The 18954-nt window shown below is 40.2% G+C and overlaps 1 protein-coding gene across 1 annotated transcript in view; it reads left to right on the forward strand.

Annotated features, from left to right (window-relative positions):
• Nucleotides 1-3680: 3680 nt before the first annotated feature.
• Nucleotides 3681-18954, forward strand: part of PXDNL (peroxidasin like) — a 478851-nt gene continuing 463577 nt past the window's right edge. Inside the window, exon 1 of the mRNA XM_088023147.1 lies at nt 3681-3844. Coding sequence (XP_087879273.1) covers nt 3681-3844 — 164 coding nt within the window. The remainder of the gene's footprint in view (nt 3845-18954) is intronic.

An 18954-nucleotide genomic window follows, 5' to 3' on the forward strand; every position in this document is an offset into this window, starting at 1 on the left:
TTCCTTTCTGTAGAGTTCCCATTAGAGTCTTTTGGAAATGTTTTATTCGGTAGTTTCTTTTAAAGAAGTTGGCTTGTAGAGTTCCTTATGTAGCCTGACCCATTGTCATTTACATGTATTGCAAGTATCTTTCATTAGTTTGTGGTTTCTGTTCTCATTCTGTTTGTGGTATCTTTCTCGAATTAGAATTTTCAAATTTGTGTCAGATTCATCCTCATACAACCTCAACCCAGAATCATGAAAATGTTAGCCTATATTTTCTTACAAAAGTTCTAAGATTTTTGTCTTTCACATTTAAGTCTGTAGTACACCTGCTATTGATCTTTGTGTAAAGTGAGAAATAATACTTTTTTACTTTTTGATCAACTGTTTCAACACCATTTTTTGAAAAGTCCCATTTTCTTCCTCTGATCTGCAGTTAACTGTTATAAATTTTCGTATTTATGCTTTGTGTCTAGGTTTTCTTTTCTGTTTTGTTAGTCAGTTTATGGATCCCTGTACTAAAACTACCCAGCCTTATTTACTATAGATACAGTATTTCTTGATTTAGTAAGATAAGTCCCTTCAACTTAAATTTCAGTAATTTCTTGGCTATCCTTGGACCATTGACTTTGATACACAGTTTAGAATCAGCTTCTTAGATTACATATACACAGTCCTCTTGGGACTTCCTTTGGAATCACTGAATTTATAGATCAGTTTGTGTGAGAATTAACATGTTAACATGTTTATGATATGGAGTCCTTCAATCCATGAATAGGGTACTTCTCTCCATTTATTTATTTAATGTCTTAATAAAGGTACACAATTTTGTTTCAAGCATCTTTTGATTTATGTGTAGATATTTTATATTTTTCAATGCTGTTGTATTGTTTGTTAAAATCACTTTGCTCCATTATTGATTTTTGTACATTACTTAAATCCCACTGACTTGTGATTGTTCTCAATTTTCAAATAGACAACCAAATCATCTTTATAAAGACAGTTTATTATTTCCTTTGGGTTTCCTTGGGTTTCCTTTGGGTTTCCTTGGGGTTTGTTTTTATTTTGCCAGATATGCTGGTTGGGACCTCCAGTACAGTGTTGAATAGAAGCCACGAACAGGAGTAACCTTATTTCTTGTTTTATTGCCCATTTATAGTCATTTTTAATAAATGGCTTGGTGTGCTTCGAAAGAATATACTGTTCAGCATACTATTCTGTAAATGTCATTTGAATCAAATTTTTTATTGTATTCAAATCTAATATAGTCTAAGTAAGCTTTTTTTGTATGCTCTTATGATTTTCAGCAAAATCTCTCACTTTGATGGTAGAATGTCAGTTCATTATAGGTCTTTCAATTTTTCCTTTGTATATTTTGATGCAGTGATGCTACACTTTAGGTTCCCTATGTCTGCTTGGTGATTTGAACCTTTAACATTATGTGGGAACCCCCTTTGTATTCTTTGCTTCAAAGTCCATTTGGTTTGATATTCCTATAGCTATTTTTGGGGGGGATTGGTGGTCACCTAGTGTATCTTTGTAAATTGTTATTTTAGAAGCTAATTTGGGGGTATTATATCTGCAGGGAGATTTTTGTATTCCCTTCCTCCCCATAGCAAGTTTGATAACAGGCACTTTTCCTTGTGTTCTCTGGGTGAATGGGGATGGTGGTAAAGTGGATTATTTCTAGTTCATCCTTAATGAACTTGATGAAAATACAGGTTTTCCAGTTAAGACCCTCCACTTAAGGAAATCGGCTTTTTCTTCTTCCTGTAACCCTGCTATCCCCAAATCTCTTTATTTTACTTGGTTAAGCAAATACTCTCAAGCTGAACCAGGCTTCAGTGTTTACCTACCTTCTTAGCTTCTCATTTTCTCTTCCTTTTTGGACTCTAGTATACATGTTTAACTTAGCAGCTCAATGTATTTTTTAAAAATTGCTTCTAATACTTAACATATATAATAATAGTTTTCTGCAGGAAAGTTGTCCTGAGGCATTCTAGGAAAGAACCTACGGTCTATAGTGGCTGTGTCATGCATGTGGTTCTCTGTGCCTTGCTTGCAGTTCTTAGCCTTGTATTCACGGGAGGAAATCAGTAGAATTTTCTCATTTAATGGCAGCTTAGGTTTCTAAAGTAGAGAGTGTATAGTCTATCCTGGAAAAATGCTCGATCAGTACAAGCTAGTATTATGTTTTGAACTGAAAACAATGCACAAACTTGTATGCCTTGCTCATCCAAGTCCTCCAAGTCACAAACATTGGCAAAAGCACAGTAATTGTAAGGCATGGGATTGAAAGGAAGAAATTAGCTTTTTTAGTTTATTTCGATACTTAGACAAAAAAATAAACATTGAACAATTGTCAAGCATACTTGGTTTGTTTTAAAATTATTCTTGTTCGTAGAGTTTTTTTTTCTTGCAATCTCTGTATTTTAATAAAATAATAAAGCCCCACATATTTGAGTGTGAACATTTTGCCAAAAGAGGGCACTATTCACCCACTGTAGGATGTAAAGGGACTGAAAAATTACTGGAAAGAAGGCAAATAAATTTATTTTCCTTCATAAGGTTGATAAAGTTTGACAAAACTAGATCTGCAATCATTACATTTGTCTCCCAGTCTGGTCATCTGGGATTGTTTCCTACATTGGACCATCCCAAGTTTTAACTTGTTTTTCTATTACTTTTACATTTTTTAAAGTGCTAGTTTAGGGAAAAGATTTGTTTGGAAATTTTAGGCTTTAAGGTTAAAAGCAAAAACCTTTTCTAAACACCTGCCTAGAGTGACCAAAAAACTCGTGTTTAAGTCCTATTTGTTGGAGTCTGTTTTTGCCAGTGTCCTCAGGGCTGCTCACCTCAGTGACCCATGGCCAGTAAAACCTGGTGAAAAATGCGTCTACAGCCAACGGTGCGGCCACTGAGCCCAGCGGTGGCTCGGCCTCGTTCTACTTTACACATATGTTTGTCTATCAATTTGTCTCCTCTGCATGTTGGTATAGGAGTTCATGGTGTAGACATTAACAGCTTTAAATATTAAAGGAAGAAATTGGAAGTAGCTGGTTTGAATCTCATGAGTGAAATGCTTTGGGCTTCAGGTGTAGAATATATAGGAAGAAATGAAACCATTTTTTGAAAGCATACTTTGGAGCAGGGAAGGAAAATGTGAGCCTAGATCAACTAATTAGAACTCTGTCTGCCCTTTAGGATTTGGTAATACTGCCAGATGAAAAGAAAGGCTGTTCCGCATTGATTCAATAAATAATCAACTTGCGCTTCAAAAGGACAGCTAGGGGGAGAAAAAAGCACAACTAGGGGCTAAGAGGCTGGCGCTTACATAATATGTGCAGTGGAAGCAACTTTGGAAAAGTTTCTCTTTGCATTATGCTGCCGAAATAGAGTACGTTTGTTCCCTAAAGCGGCTTTGGCACGGACAAGCTTCTCCGCGTCCCTGAGAGTCCAGCGCCCCCTAGAGGCGGCGGGCGCCCTCCGCCCTGTAATGTGATCTCCCTGCTCCTGGATTGGTCAGAGGCTGAGTTTTCCCTGGGAGCTGCGCTTAGCTGGGGCTCCCAAGCCCGGCTCCGCTCCGCACGGCAGGCCTGCCTCTGCACGGCAGGTCCTGCACCGCAGCCACCGCCGCCGCCGCCACCGCCACCGCTGCTGCTGCTCCTGCTTCTTCGCTTCCAGCAGCGGGTGGAGCTATGGAGTCCAGACTCTTCTGCTGGACCACTTGCTTTCTTCTGGTCGTGTGGTGCCTGCCAGTGCTACCCTGCCCTAGCCGGTGCCTTTGCTTGAAGAGCACCGTCCGCTGCATGCACTTGATGCTGGATCACATTCCTCAGGTGCCGCAGCAGACCACAGTCCTGTAAGTTCACACAGATTCCCGTTCAGCACTTTTGCATTGCCCTCTACTGAGACTGAGCACTTTTCTTTTAACCTAGATTCCTGATGCGGTCTCTGCTGTATAATCGGAAGAGGGTTTTCACGTTTCAAACAACTCAGTGGTTCTGCTTTGTTAGACTAGAAAATGTGAGCAATGATGAGTTGAAATAAATATATTTACACTAGGTGCTGTTATCTTTTCCAACATCTTCCAGAACTTACTGTTGAGAATTTTCATCTCCAACTTAAGAATATTCCTGCATAGATTCTCAGATTATTCCTTTCATCCTCTCCAAAATCCTTTGGACTCCTAATTAGGTCACCATGTGTCTGTACCATTTGAAAAGAACTGATTTAGCTTCGTAATGTGCTTCCAACTTATTATGTGCTGGCAATTTGCATTTCTTCTGTTCATTGTCGGGCTTTGTATTGCGTGTGCCGCTCAGGTGGGTGATGCTGTCAACCTCAGGCCCTTGAAGGACTATTGGTTTAACAGAGCAGACCCTGTCCAGTAGAGCACTGGGTACTTGGAAACCTTCTGGAGCAGTGACTTAATCAGCATCTAGGAGGTGTTATGGGTTGGTAGTGGGATGGTAGAATAAACCATAATACAGGTATCAGATGGACTTGGGTTCAAATCCTTGTCAATATGGAGATAATAAACCTGTACCATTGAATTGACATTTGGATTAAATTAAATGATATGTGTGAAGTGTGGATCTTTTATTATCATAATTTTCAAGTCCTACATCACAAGAGAAGGAAAAACACTGAAAGGACATGCTGATTTGAAGGGTTCACCTCTCCATGGTAAAGTTTTTGCAGATTATGTCATGTCCATGGAAGAGAACTCCTTTCACTGTTCCAAGTCCATTCTTGAGCAGAGTGAAATAGCTTAACATTCCTGGGATTTTGAGATATGAGATAAGATCAGCACTGTTTTTTTTTTTTTTTTTTGGTCATAATCATGAAATGAGGAATCTAGCTTGGTAATGAAAAGTTGAAGTTAGTGGTTGGTAGTTGTGTAGAATAAGAGATAGGTATTTGCCGTACATCTTTATGGTAATTTTTATTAAGCATTTTGTTTGTTTCATATGCTTACAAATAACAAAATAAGTCTTACTTTAAAAAGTAATAAGACAGGTTCTGGAATCGGGAACCACTGCACCATCAGCACAGGCAATCAGCACAGCACCAGAAAGACCTTTGGTGGACTTATAACCATCCCTGTGTCATTTTGTAATAGCGGTTTCTGATAGAAAGTAACAGAGCCTTACAGAAGGGGCAGCTTGTCTAATCAAGTGCCACAGACTTAAATAAAAGGCTACCTAAGGTCCAATCTGGACCTAAAATTTTGATTCTTAGGTGTTTCAAAGAAATAATTAGCACTCATTAGACACTCTCCTCCTGACATATGGACAGAACTGAAAGGACACTATTGATGTACTTGTGAAGAGCCTTCCACTACATGTGGAAATAAGTCCCAATGGTTGGGTTCTCAGGTTCCAGACTGGGCCCGCCGGTGAGACAGATACCCCTACAGACGAAATGTGTGTTGCCATAGGTGAGTTCTTGGCTTCTTGATGTCTCGGTTTCCTTTTCCATAAAATGGGAATGCTAATAAGTTCACCCTCCAGGGTTATTCTGAAGATTAAATGAGTTAGTGCATGCTAAACACTTAGGACAGTGTCTGGCCCTACTAAGCACCATGGAAGGGTCTGCTATTATTATGTTTACAATTAAGGATAGGAGCTGCAAACTTAAATACCTCCAGGAAGCTAGCTGGTAAAGTAATGCGAGGTGGATGAAAGTAAGTGGATGAAAGACAAACCACTGCGTGAGCAGTATGATGGACTGCAAACAACCTCGGCTTGGGTCTGTGGGGGCCGCGAGGAGGGAGAGGCGAGCCAGTGGCAAGGCCCGGCCAGCTCCTGAGCTCATCGCTGCCCTGTGGGAATTTGGGCCTATTGTTAATGAGCTTGCCATATTTTTCAAGAGGATATGGAAGTCAAAAATGAAATACCCTAACTTTTAAATCTTAGAGGATAATTAAAATTTTTTTATGTGAAAGGCAACAGCACACAGGCCCAACCACACATATTTGTAGGTTACTTTTATCCCAGGACCTTCCGCTTGTGACCTCTATTAGAGAAATAGAATAAAGGCCAAGAAATATATGTAAAGTTTATAAAAGTTGGTGCGCTCTACTTCTTTTGGGCTCCAAATCCTTGACATAGGATTGTTTTCAAGTAAGCAATATCATGAAGGTACACTACTAACTGCATTAAGGTAAGAATTCTGAAAGAGAAAGAGCCAATCAGCCTTTGGAAGCTAAGGCAAATGGAGCCGGGCCCAGTTCCTCCCTAGCAGCAGCATTGAGAGTTTTTGTTAAACCTCACTTAAATATATATGTGTTGTCATCCTAACTGTGGAAACAAGATAAATAAACATAGCCAAAGTGCTTAGTAAATGTTAATTAGTAGTAGTATAACTTTCTTGAGTTTGTCTTTACATGTTTTTAAAATTTTAACCTTAATACAGAAAATACTTTTCTCAACTGTAGGTAAGGAAACTCCACTATACTTAATGACTGATTATGGTTAGGGTTTCAAGTTTAGAAAAATGAAAGAACTACTCCCCCTAATTTTAATTTAATTCCATCTATAAAGATATCATTGGGTATTCAAAGCAAATATCATTTACCAAATAGGCCGCTACCATTTAGAAACTCTCATTCCTCATGCTGTGTATTTTAGTAAAGCAAATCTTTCAGAATTGGAATTACCAAACAAAAAATTTCTAGTAATGAACTTTAGGGAGCCTATTCAATAATCAGAAGTCCTGTGTAGCTTTAGTTGATTTTACTTCAGCCCCAGGTCATTAGGTTGCACCTCCAGAATCTCAGCTGCTGTTTAAGAAATGTGATGTTCTTTGAATTCCCAGGAGTGAAAGACTGAGCCTTGGTTGAACTCAGGGACTGCGATTAAACAGACTCTAAAAACCATCTCAATTCCACTAGAAAAATGTAAAAAATGAGAATTTCCCCAAAAGTTTTAAATTTATAAATATGTAGAGTGTGAAGTTTTAACTATTTAAGGCATTTCCTTTATGTACAAACCTTGCCTAGCCCTCTAGATATACCCACCTTGGGAGGAAGGCTGGGGGTGGCAAATGGGAAAATGACAAGTTCAGTCATGAAAACATTTATCCAGCTGATAGAAATGTCATCTTGTTCAAGAAGAAAATAGAATTCCTTCAGTTCTTTCCAGTTTCCAATCCAATCAGACAAGTAGTTTTTTTTTCTTAAATTTAACCCTCAGGGGTTACTTTGACCTTTGAAACAGAATTTTTCATAACTTTTTTGCAACTGACATAACTTGCTGGCTTTGAGTTATCACTTAGTGAGCAGGCCTGGACTCCCTAGACGCTTTCCCATTTGGCATGGTTGAAGGGAAGCATGAGGGACCCGGCTAAACTATATCTAAATTCAAACCTACCCCAGTTGTTGACCAGTTGGGGAGAGAAATGGAACTAAAAGTTGAAATACATTTCCTATTTCATTGCCTACTTAATAAGTCAGGGTACACTATTTCAGCAAATGCCTCCAGTCTTGGGGGCCTAACATGATGCAACCTCACCACCCTAATGACTCAGGACGGCTTGGTCCTCAGAGAGGAGCTAGAAGAGCCTGTTCTAGAAGGTGGGTTGAGTCTTAATGGAGCTCACATGAGGATCTCAGGTGGAGGAACAGTGAGGAGAGGGCAGGGCTAGATACGTGGGGAGGATAAACACTGCCAGCTCTTGGCATCACTGTCTAGGATGTCTAGGAGTCATCCTTCAGTAAAACCAACCTACAGGAGAATTAATTTAGGGGATAAATGAGTCCTTTCTGGACATATTAATTTGGGAGTCTCCCGTGGGACAAATAGTTGAAGTCCAGCAGATAGTTATGGGGACCTGGCGATTTAGATCTGTGCTGTTGAGCATTCCCCTAAAGCACCAGGGAGGGTGCAGGGCAGAGGCGTGGGACAGGAACACACCACTGAAGGGGAGAAAGTGAGCTGGCCAACTCAGGGAAGGCAGCAGGATGTTTCCCAGAAGGGTGTGACCAAGGTATGGCAGAGTCCAGCTTGGACAGTGAAAGACAACTTGACGATTGGATGGTGCAGATGACTTAGCAAAAGCAGCTTTGCCAGATAGGAATAGAAGCCAGATTGCAAGGATTAAGGAGTAGTAGGCTTGCTTTCCCAGATTTCAGAACTTGGCCTCTACCAAGGAAGTGTTAGCATCCCCATCTCTGAGTCTTGGTATCCTCATCGGCAAAATAGGAATGAATAATTGCCTAGTGATGCCAGGATCCAAGTGATCTCGTCTCAGGATTTCCTACAATAGCCTGTACTTAGATGATATATGCTGATTAAATTAATGGAAGAGAATAGTGTTTTCTTTTTTTATTATGTTCAGTTAGCCATTGTGAGAATAGTGTTTTCTATACTGAACTCTGCATTTCAATCCCTACTATAGATTCTATAAGTGAGATGAAGGGAAGCATTGCACAATAACAGCTTTTGGGGGAGTAGTTAATATGAGGCTGCAAAGGTGAGGTCCCTGTTCTAGTTAGAGAGCTAGTGCATATATAAAAAGTTGAGTAACAGTACAGGTCTGATGCAAGAAAGACCAATCTGTTTTGTATTTATGGAGTAAGAAAGGATGGTGAATGTCCTGGTTTGTCAACTTGATAGGGTAATGTAAACAGTGAAAGTAAATGACAAACAAAGAGGGAAAAATCTGAAGAATAGGGAAAATTTGAGTTTTACTCGGGCATCCTGGTGGAGAGGGTAGAGGCTTAGGAATATAGTAAGCTTGGGAGGCAAGGGATACGATTTTGAGAGTCATTGGGATAAGAGTGTGCAATTAATTCAGCTGGAGGGAGGAAATGTGCTTTCCCAGGAGGCTCTTGTAGAATGAGACAAGTCTGCATAGGCTAGGATTTTGGAAGGCCCCACAGTCAAGGGAACACATATGTAAGCAAGAGCCAGGACGGTCAGCTGTGGTTGTGAAGTCTGTACACTCCTCAACTCCACACTGTGCTGGGAATGGTGCCCCCTGCACTTGTGCGGTGTGTTGGCCCTGGGGTCAAAAGAAGGAGGGGTCAGAGAAGAACACAGCAACCAAAGAAGTAGGAGTACCAGAAACGAGTGCTATCTGTATTTCAAGAGGGAGGAGGGTGGTCAAATCTGGCAGAAGAGGTTGAGGTAGCAGAGTGCAAATTTTGCCTTCAAGCTGTTAGAAGAGAAGAAGGTCGAAGGAATATTGTTGTTTTTGTTGTTGTTTTTTAAAGATTTTATTTATTGATTTGACAGAGAGACACAGCGAGAGAGGAAACACAAGTGGGGGGGGGGCGAGGAGGGAGAAGCAGGCTTCCCGATGAGCAGGGAGCCTGATGTGGGGCTCGATCCCAGGACCCAGGGACCATGACCTGAGCCGAAGGCAGACGCTTAGCGACTGAGCCACCCAGGCCCCCCTGGTTTGTTTTTTAAAGGATGGGGAATGTTTTGTGTGAGTGGTAGGCAAAGGGAATGGAAGTTACATAGGAGGAGTAAAGATACAAGAGAAGAGAGTGGGTATGTTTTCGTTGGAGCTTGCAGTTGCAAGGAGAGGTGTTCAATAACAGATTAGTGTAAGCAAGCAACTGAGAGCTTGATGTCTAGATGGATGAGGCAGGATGCAGACCTTATCTGAAAGGGAGAAAACCGAGCAGGACAGAGACTATAAACCTCACAGCCAAGGCATCTGGAGGCTATCACTGCTGCAGCAGATGTCCCAGCCCAGGCTCGGGATGAGTCTGATGTTTCTGGCTCCAAAGGGAGAGAGAAACTTATAGGAATTAAGTTAAGGAGACAGTGGTTGTTGAGCAACTAGATGTTTCTGTTAATTTATTCCACTGCTTCAATGGCATCTTCAACAAATAATTTTTATAAAGTGTTCTTTTATTCAGTGGAGTGGTAAATTTACTTAAGGCGATTGTGTTAGTCAGCTCAGGCTTCTATAACAAAATACCATAGACTGGGTGATGTAAATGACATTTGTTTCTCACAGTTCTGGAGGCTGGGAAAGCTCTCTTCCTGGTCCAATGAGATGGCTGCCTTCTCATTGCCTCACATGGTGGAGAGAGAGACCATCTCTCTGAGGGCATTAATTCCATCATGAGGTCTCCACCCTCAAGACCTACTTATTTCCCAAAGGCCCCACCTCCTGATACCACCACAGGGGGATTAAGGGTTCAACATATGACTTTGGAGGAGAATCAAGCATTCAGTCCATAGCAGTGACTCAGGTTTAAGTTATCAAAATGTTCATCCAAAACCAATAGGTTACTGATATAATGTAAACATTTTTGTATGTTCTTTATTTAATCTGTATGTTCCCACTCTGAGACACAATAAACTATTGTTTATTGTGATACATGGAAGGCATATTCTTCGTCTTGCTATCACATGAAGTTGAGTATATCTGACCAAAATTCAAATCATGAGACCTTTTCCAAATGCAATATGAAAACATTTAAACATTTTAAATATTCTGCCCTTCCTTCAGGCAAGAGAGAAGCCACAACAAATGACATAAACAGTTTTATTGTCTAACTCCAGACTCTGCAGTGAAAAACTGAGTTATGTTCAAAAATCGTTTGTTTTCTTGTTCCATCTGATCAGTTTGGATCACTGTATCATTCCCTCTCCCAATGATTCTTCATCTGAGTAGGAAAAAAAAAGTTTTATGTTTGGATTTTAAAATGGAAACAAGAAAAACATGAACATTATTTCAGCTAAAGAGACTCTAAAAAAAATTCCTAAGTCTACTAACTTCATTTGTTTTAACAGGCAGAACCAAAAGGCCCTCATTTAACCTCAATTGCTGCAAAGTGCTATATCTATATAATATAGATATCCATAATACTTTGTATAAATGGTTTCTAAGAGTAAGGACACAGATCTTTTTTTTTTTAAGTTTTTTTTTCTTAAGTTTTTAAATTCCAGCATAGTTAACATAGAGTATAATATTAGTTTCAGGTGTACAATATAGTGATTCAACATTTCCATAAAATACCAGGTACTTACCACAAGAAATGCACTCCTTAATACCCATCACCTATTTCATCCATCCTCCTACCCCACCTCCCCTCTGGTAACCATCAGTTTATTTCTCTATATTTAAGAGTCTGTTTCGTGGTTTCCCTCTCCCTCTCTCTCTCTCTCTCTTTCTCTCTTTCTCTCTCTCTTTCCCTTTGCTTCTTTGTTTTATTTCTTAAATTCCACATATGAGTGAAATCATATGGTGTTTATCTTTGTCTGACTTATTTCACTTAGTACAATAGTCTCTAAATCCATCTACTTTGTTGCAAATGGCAAGATTTCATTCTTTTTTATGGCTGAGTAATATTCCATTCTCTCTACCACATCTTTATCCATTCATCAGTCAATGGACATTTGGGCTGTTTCCAAAATTTGGCTGTTGTAGATAATGCTGCTGTAAACATTGGGGTGCATGTATCTCTTTGAATTAGTATTTTTGTGTTCCTCAGGTAAATACCTGGTAGTGTGATTGCTGGGTTGTAAGGTAGTTGTATTTTTAACCTTTTGAGGAACCTCTGTACTGTTTTCCAAGTGGTTGCACCAGTTTGCATCCCCACCAACAGTGCAAGAGGTTCCCCTTTTTCTACATCCTCGCCGACATGTGTTGTTGATTTTAGCCACTCTGACAGGTGTGAGGTTATAATATCTCATTGTAGCTTTGATTTGCATTTCCCTGAGGATCAGTGATGTTGAGCATCTTTTCATGTGTCTCTTGGCCATCTGGATGTCTTCTTTGGAAAAATGTCTGTTATGTCTTCTGCCCATTTTTTAATTAGATTATTCCTTTTTTGGGTGTTCAGTTTTATAAGTTCTTTATATATTTTAGCTACTAACCCTTTATCAGATATGTCATTTGCAAATATCTTCTCCCATTCCATAGATTGCCTTTCAGTTTTGTTGATTGTTTCTTCACTGTGCAGAGGCTTTTTATTTTGGTATAGTCCTAATAGTGGTGTTTTTATTTCCCTTGCCTCAAGGGACATATCTAGAAGGAAGTTGATAGAGTCAGTGTCAAAGAGGTTACTGCCTGCGTTCTCCTCTAGGATTTTGATGGTTTTAAGTCTCACATTTAGGCCTTTAATCCATTTTGAGTTTATTTTTGTGTTTGGTGTAAGAAAGTGGTCCACTTTTCATTCTTGTGCATGTTGCTATCCAGTTTGCCCAACACCATTTGTTGAAGAGACTGTGTTTTTTCCCACTGCATATTTTTTCCTTTGGTGAAGATTATTTGACCATATACTTGTCATTCATTTCTGGGTTTTGTATTCTGTTCTGTTGATCTGTGTGTCTATTTTTATGCCAGTACCATACTGTTTTGATCACTACAGCTTTGTAATATAACTTGAAATCCAGAATTGTGGGCCCATGGTGTAATGGTCAGCACTCTAGACTCTGAAGTTCAGAATTGTGATGTCTCCAGCTTTGCTTCTCATTTTCAAGGTTGCTTTGGCTATTTGCAGTCTTTTTTGGTTCCATACAAATTTTAGGATTGTTTGTTCTAGCTCTGTGAAATATGCTGTTGGCATTTTGATAGGGATTGCTTTAAATGTGTAGGTGGCTTTGGGTAGTATAGACATTTTACCAATATTTGTTCTGCCAATCCATAAGCATAGAATGTTTTTCCATTTCTTTGGGTGATCTTCAATTTCTTTCATCAGTGTTTTACAGCTTTCAGAGTACAGGTCTGTCACCTCTTTGGTTAGGTTTATTCCTAGGTATCTTATGGGTTTTGGTGCAATTGGAAATGGGATCAATTCCTTGATTTCTCTCTCTGCTCCTTCACTATGGATGTATAGAAATGCAACAGATTTCTGTACGTTGATTTTTGTATCCTGTGACTTTATCTGGTCTTAGTATCAGGGTATTGTTACTCTCATAGAATGAGTTTGGAAGTTTTCTTATCTCTTCTATTTTTTGGAATAGTTTGAGAAGAATAGGTATTAACTCTTCTTTAAACGTTTGGTAGAATTCCCCTGGGAAGCCATTTGGTCCTGGACTTTTGTTTGTTGGGAGTTTTTGATTACTGATTCAGTTTCTTTGCTGGTTATGGGTCTGTTCAAGTTTTCTATTTCTTCCTGTAATTTTAGTTTTGGTAATTCACATGTTTCTAGGAATTTGTCCATTTCTTCCAGGTTGTCTAATTTGTTGACATGTAATTTTTCATAATATTATCTTATAATTGTATTTCTGTGGTATGTGCAGGGGCTTGTGCTGGTCTTTTGGGGGAGGGGCCCACTATGCTGGGATTGAGTCAAGTTTGACTGAGAAGGGCAGTCTGGCCAGAGCACAGGGTGGGTGGGGCTTGGTATAAGTAAGTTAGGCAGCCAATGTTGGCATTGCACTGCTTTTTGCAGTGGTTCTATGTTTATGCTGAGGGGCAGGGGAGGGAAATGGTGCCAGTCAGCTCCTTTTTTCCCAGAGAGGTGTCTCCATGCATGCTGCCTCTCATGCACTCTGAGAAGAGTGAATAGTCTCCCCACTATGTGTTGTTCCTCAGATTGCTGTTTCCATGCCGTCCCCCCCCATCCCCCCTGCCCCAGGTTGTTTGTCTGCCTTCTCTCCAGGAACAGGGCATTGCCCTCTGGGCTCTATCCCAGCCAAACCCTCTGACCTTTAAAACTCCAGGCTTCAAATCCTGCTGGCTGCAAGCACTCACAAAATCCAGACTCTTTCATTTTCCAGGCCAATGGCTTTGGGGAAATGTTCTCCTTGTGCATTTCCCTATGTGCTCCTCTCTCTCTTGCCTTTCTCCTCCACCACAGTCCCATCCATCTGCAGCAGCCAGGATCTGTTTCTCCCCTAAACCACAGTCTCCACACTGCCTATCTTCTTCTCTGTGGCCTCTTCTCTCCCTTTAGTTGTGGAATTTGTTCTCTCAGTCTTCAGTTTGATTTCTGCGGTATTTAGGATGATTTAATAGTTATCTAGCTGTGTTTGTGGTACCAGATGAGCCTAGGGCCCTCCTTCTCTGCCCCATTTTGAAAATGCAGGACACAGATTTTAGGATTCATTTACCAATTTCACCTGGATTGTGAGCCCATGAGTAATTAGAAGAGGCAGCTGCCTACACACATGGTTTGGAAAAAACTTAGAGGTCTCCCAAAGATAGATTCCCAGATCCTGGCTTTTTCCAGATCCTGGCATTTTCCATGATCTTCCCTTGTATTAGATCACATAAGACTCCAATGAAAGTCATCCATTTTATCTTGCAGGAATGTTGTGCCCTCATAGATGAAATAGGACCACTGAATCAGTTAATTAAGTTAGTACTAGTCGAGCCCCTGGTGTAATTAGAACTTATATGGATTGTGTTTCTAGGAAGGTACAGCAGGAAGTCCAGAGATGCAGGAAGCCAATGGGCTTTGTACACACTGCTCTTTTGGCTTGGAATGCATGAACCCCCATTTTCCTCACTTGGCCTACTTCGGCTTAGTCTTCAGAGGTCAACTCAGAGCTCACCTCTGGGGATTCTTCTCCATCTCCTTTCCCTTCTTCCCAGTTTTTGGGAGATACCTTTCCTGTCTTGACCAGCGAACATGTCACATGAGATTAGGATTGTTAACTTATCTCCCTGACAGACCAAGTCCTGCCAGGGCAGAGAAGACAGATTACATCTTTTCTTTTTGAACTCTTAGGGCCTGACAACATAAAATATGTTGAATGCATGAATGAGCCAATTGGCAAAATGAAACTTGAGAGGTGGTGAAAACATGCCCTACCTTCTAAGAAAGCTGCAGACTGCTCTGTTTGGCCTGCATTAAAATGATTTCTGTTTTTTTGACCCTTACCTACTGCTTCTCCCGTGTTGGTCACTACTCTTGTAAGAGCCTTATGTAATATGCTCTTGAACTGCAGGCTGAGAGAAGAAAACTGATGCCTAGACACAAAAAACCTTAGGGGAAATGAGGTAAAGAAGAAAAGAGAACTGGAGGCCAAAATTCCAGCAAGTAGAAATGGGTTATCAGAGCACTGACTGATACTGTAGTACAGGGACAGGGAGGAGGTACTTATGAAGATCCTTGCTTCTCAAGTTGGTCCCTTTGGTTTGAAACAAGGTGTTGGTGCACTAGAAGATGGTTTGTTTTCTCCTTCACCCCACATACATGCATCAGAGGGCCTTCCTACCTGGAGCTGCTTCCTTCTTGTTTCACCTACCATCCTCCTTGTTGGAGAGAGGCCGACTTGGCTATCATCTGTATTTGGCCACCTCTAAAGACAAGCATAGATGAAAAGCTGGTGCAACATTGAGAATTTATTTTTAAAATGTTCCAAACCAGCTAAAAGCGGCTACCAACAAGGGATTATAACTCAGGGCCCATGGGAATACTCAACAGTGCTCACAAGGAGCTTCCCAAGAAAACAGGGACATCACTTATTATACTGTTAAAACTCCCCAAAATTGGTTATAGTAGTATTTTATTTACTTATCCCTCACATTTTTCCAGAAAGGTTTTCAAGTGGCTAATAGCTAATAGTTATGGGAGAAGATAAAAATCAATGTTTCCCATCTATTTTTCTAAATCTTGTGTTTTCCCTTTTTTGTACTTGTCTTATTTCTGATCATGTTTTTCATTTAATATTAATCTCTCTGAACTTACTGAATGCAAAAGAAGAGGAAGTGGAATTCTGTCAGAACAGAATACCATTTTTTTCTAAGTGTGACATCAGCAGAGTTGTAATCTAGTGCTGAATCTGAGTCAGACTTCCAGGTTATTATATTGAGAGTGGGACCCATACAAAGAATCTGATATCTAAGAATAAACATATGAAGGATTTTGCATCCATGACTGAATTTCCATTTGCCTTTATCCAGTGTGATAGGTCAAGTTCAGTACTAACCTGGACTAAAGGCAGCCGGAAGCTAACTAACTTTACTAAGGGGAGTCTAAATTGGCACTCTAAATTTAAAGAATTGCCCAAACTGGCAGGGGTGAAGGTGATGCAAAACTTCTTGCATACCGTTCTGCACTTTTCTTCCTCCAGCAGATTTGAACAATGAAATCCTGGCCAGGGCCTGAGAATGTCATCAGGCTGAAGTTGTTACCCCCCCAGCCCTTGGGCGCTCTCTCGCTGTCTCAGAATGGCCGTTCATTTTATGAACTTCAAGTCCTGCACTGTTGTTTCTAAAAGGGGATCATTCTGAGTGACTGCATGTCATGTCAATGCAGTGTGCATGGTACCTCGTGGCTAGTATGGACTGTATACTTGTGATATGATTCCGGTCACACTTGGAATAAAATCCTATTGAAGACATATGGCTGCATGACTTCCCAGTATTTTTCTGTGCTAGAGGAAGAATTTTAGTAAGTTTATGTTTTGCCTAAAATGTATTTCAGACTAACAGATCTAGTTGTGAGGCAGTGTGCTCAGTAGTTAGGATCACAGACCCTGGAGCCAGACTGCCTACGTTTGAATTCTCCCTTCACAATTTATTGTCTGCATGTCCTTGGACAAGTAACTGAAGTTCTTTGGCTTCAGCCTTCTCCTCTGTAAAAATACTACTTACCATGTATTGGGAACTATTTAAATGTTACTTGCTGCAATTAGCACTAATATTATTATAGTCATTAAAGTCTAGAGGTACAGATATCAATTCTAAAAGGTCCTCTTTTTTTCCTTCTCTCTCTATTTTAATAAGGCAGAGTATAAATATTATTTACAAAGATTATGAAACTGGTCAACTCATGTCTCTTGAAACCAAAAGCTTACTTTTCTTGAGAAAGCACTGGAAATATTCTTAAGCATGATTTTACTACGGTTGTGTCTGAAATGATTCAATGTTTAGAAAGTGTTATTTATTTCTGAAATTCAAGTTTTTATAGAGTCTGAGAAATACATGACAGTCAAATTATTAGCCTAGAGAGTAGGTTTAGTAGATTTTAACATTTTGATAAGATTTATAGATTTGCCTTTTTCCAGTATATAGTCACACTTGTTTTGATATTATGGTCATCCTGCTTGGATCTTGTTCTGATCCCAAAGCCACTACACTATTTTAGCAACCATATTTGTATAATGGAGAAGGGGAAACTCTTCAAAGTGTCTGCTGATTATAACACAGAAACAGTTCGTAGTTCTGGCAGTGAATGTCAGAGGTTAGAACAAAGTTTTATGCCACTTAAAACCATAGATTATAAATTGTATGTTTTTTCCAGATTCTAGTGTGTATTTATAAAAATTCTGAGATTTATACTGTGGGAAAATGCTCTCTTCATTTTTCCCTTGGGAGATATGTGTAAGGAAGAAGGAGAATCTTAGGTCATCTGTTTTGTATGTGTGTGTGTGTGTGTGTGTGTACACAGCTGTGGAAGCCTGAAACTCTAGATTTTTAAAAAATAAAAGAAGATGGAGACAATAAAAAGATCAGTGGTTGTCAGAGGTTGAAGGGAGGAGGGATGAATAAGTGGAGCAAAGACTATTTTTAGGGCAGGGAAACTATTCTGTATGATACTACAATGGTGGATACATGTCAGCCTGTAGAATGTACAACACCCAGAGTGAACCCTAATATAAACTGTGGACTCTGAGTGATAATGATGTGTCAGTGTGGGTTCATCAGTTATAACTGCACTACTCTGATGGGGATATTGATAACTGGGGAAGCTGTGTGGATGGAAGGGACAGGGGATATATGAGAACTCTGTACTTTCTGCTCAGTTTTGCTGTGAATTTAATAAAAAAAAAAACAGTTCTAAATATAAAGTTTAAGGGGCGCGTGGGTGGCTCAGTTGTTAAGCGTCTGCTTTCGGCTCAGGTCATGGTCCCAGGGTCCTGGGATCGCGTCCTGCATCGGGCTCCCTGCTCAGCGGGAAGCATGCTTCTCCCTCTCTCACTCCCCCTGCTTGTGTTCCCTCTCTCACTCCTCCTGCTTGTGCTCTCTTGCTGTGTCTCTCCCTGTCAAGTAAATAAAAAAAATCTTAAAAAAAAATAAACTAAATATAAAGTTTAATTAAACATATAAAATAAATAAAAGAGGATCCCTAGGGAGGTACAGTGCAGGAGTCTAGAAAGGAGCAGGAAATTCTGGAGACCAGGAAAGTACCTGGAAGCAAGGGGGAGGGGACAAGTTGGAAAAGCAAGCCACTTGTGAGTTAGTTAAAAATCTCTAGCCAGCTTTAGTGTCTGGGGGGAAGGGAGCCTCTTGACAGGTCTCCAGAGAAACCAAGCATCATGGTGTGGGTCCATTTATAAATATGATCAAGCAGTCATCAAACTTTAAGATGTGAGTAAAGCATCTATAAATTTATTTTAAAAAGTTTAAGAGTTTAGATCCTGCCGCTATATACTTCTAAATGCTTCTTGACAACTTTAATCAATGTTTATGTTTACTTATTTAATGTTTTCCCCATGACTTTTAAGCTCCACAAAAGCAGGAATCATTGTATCTTTGTTAACACTCCATCCTCAGCTCATAACACAGTTTCTGGAGCATAGGCGATTCTCAGTAAGCATTTGTTAGGTAAAATACCTAAGAGCATTACCATTAACAACAGTGGCGTCCATGCAGCATTTCCTGTGTTCCAGGCTGGAATAATGTAGGAAAACATACATGTGCATAGATCCTTCCAGCAGACCTGACAGCTCCCCTGGGAGTCAGTCATTGTCTTTACTATTCTGTCATTTTACAGATTCAGCTTGGAGCCTGCTCCTTGCTGGGACAGAAACAGGGAAGGCCCTTGCTTCTTGGAGCTTACATTCCAATGGATGACATACAGGGTGCTGCAAGAGAGATGGGTTTGGGGTGGGAGGATGTGCTTGTTTAGATGGAGTGGTCCAGGGGCCACTAAGGCAGAGACATTTGTCATGGAATCTGAATGACCAGAAGGAGCAGGTTTCCGAGGTTTGGGGTGAGCATGCCAAGTAGGGACCAAAGGTTTGGGGTAAGCATGACAAGCATGGTGCTTTTGAAAGAGGAGAGAAAAACAGATGAGGAGAGAAGATAGGCAGGAACCTAGGGCCG

Source organism: Eumetopias jubatus, unplaced genomic scaffold (assembly GCF_037043125.1).
Source record: "Eumetopias jubatus isolate StellerSeaLion01/CBP00866 unplaced genomic scaffold, mEumJub1_p1.0 scaffold_4, whole genome shotgun sequence".
NCBI lineage: Eukaryota > Metazoa > Chordata > Mammalia > Carnivora > Otariidae > Eumetopias > Eumetopias jubatus.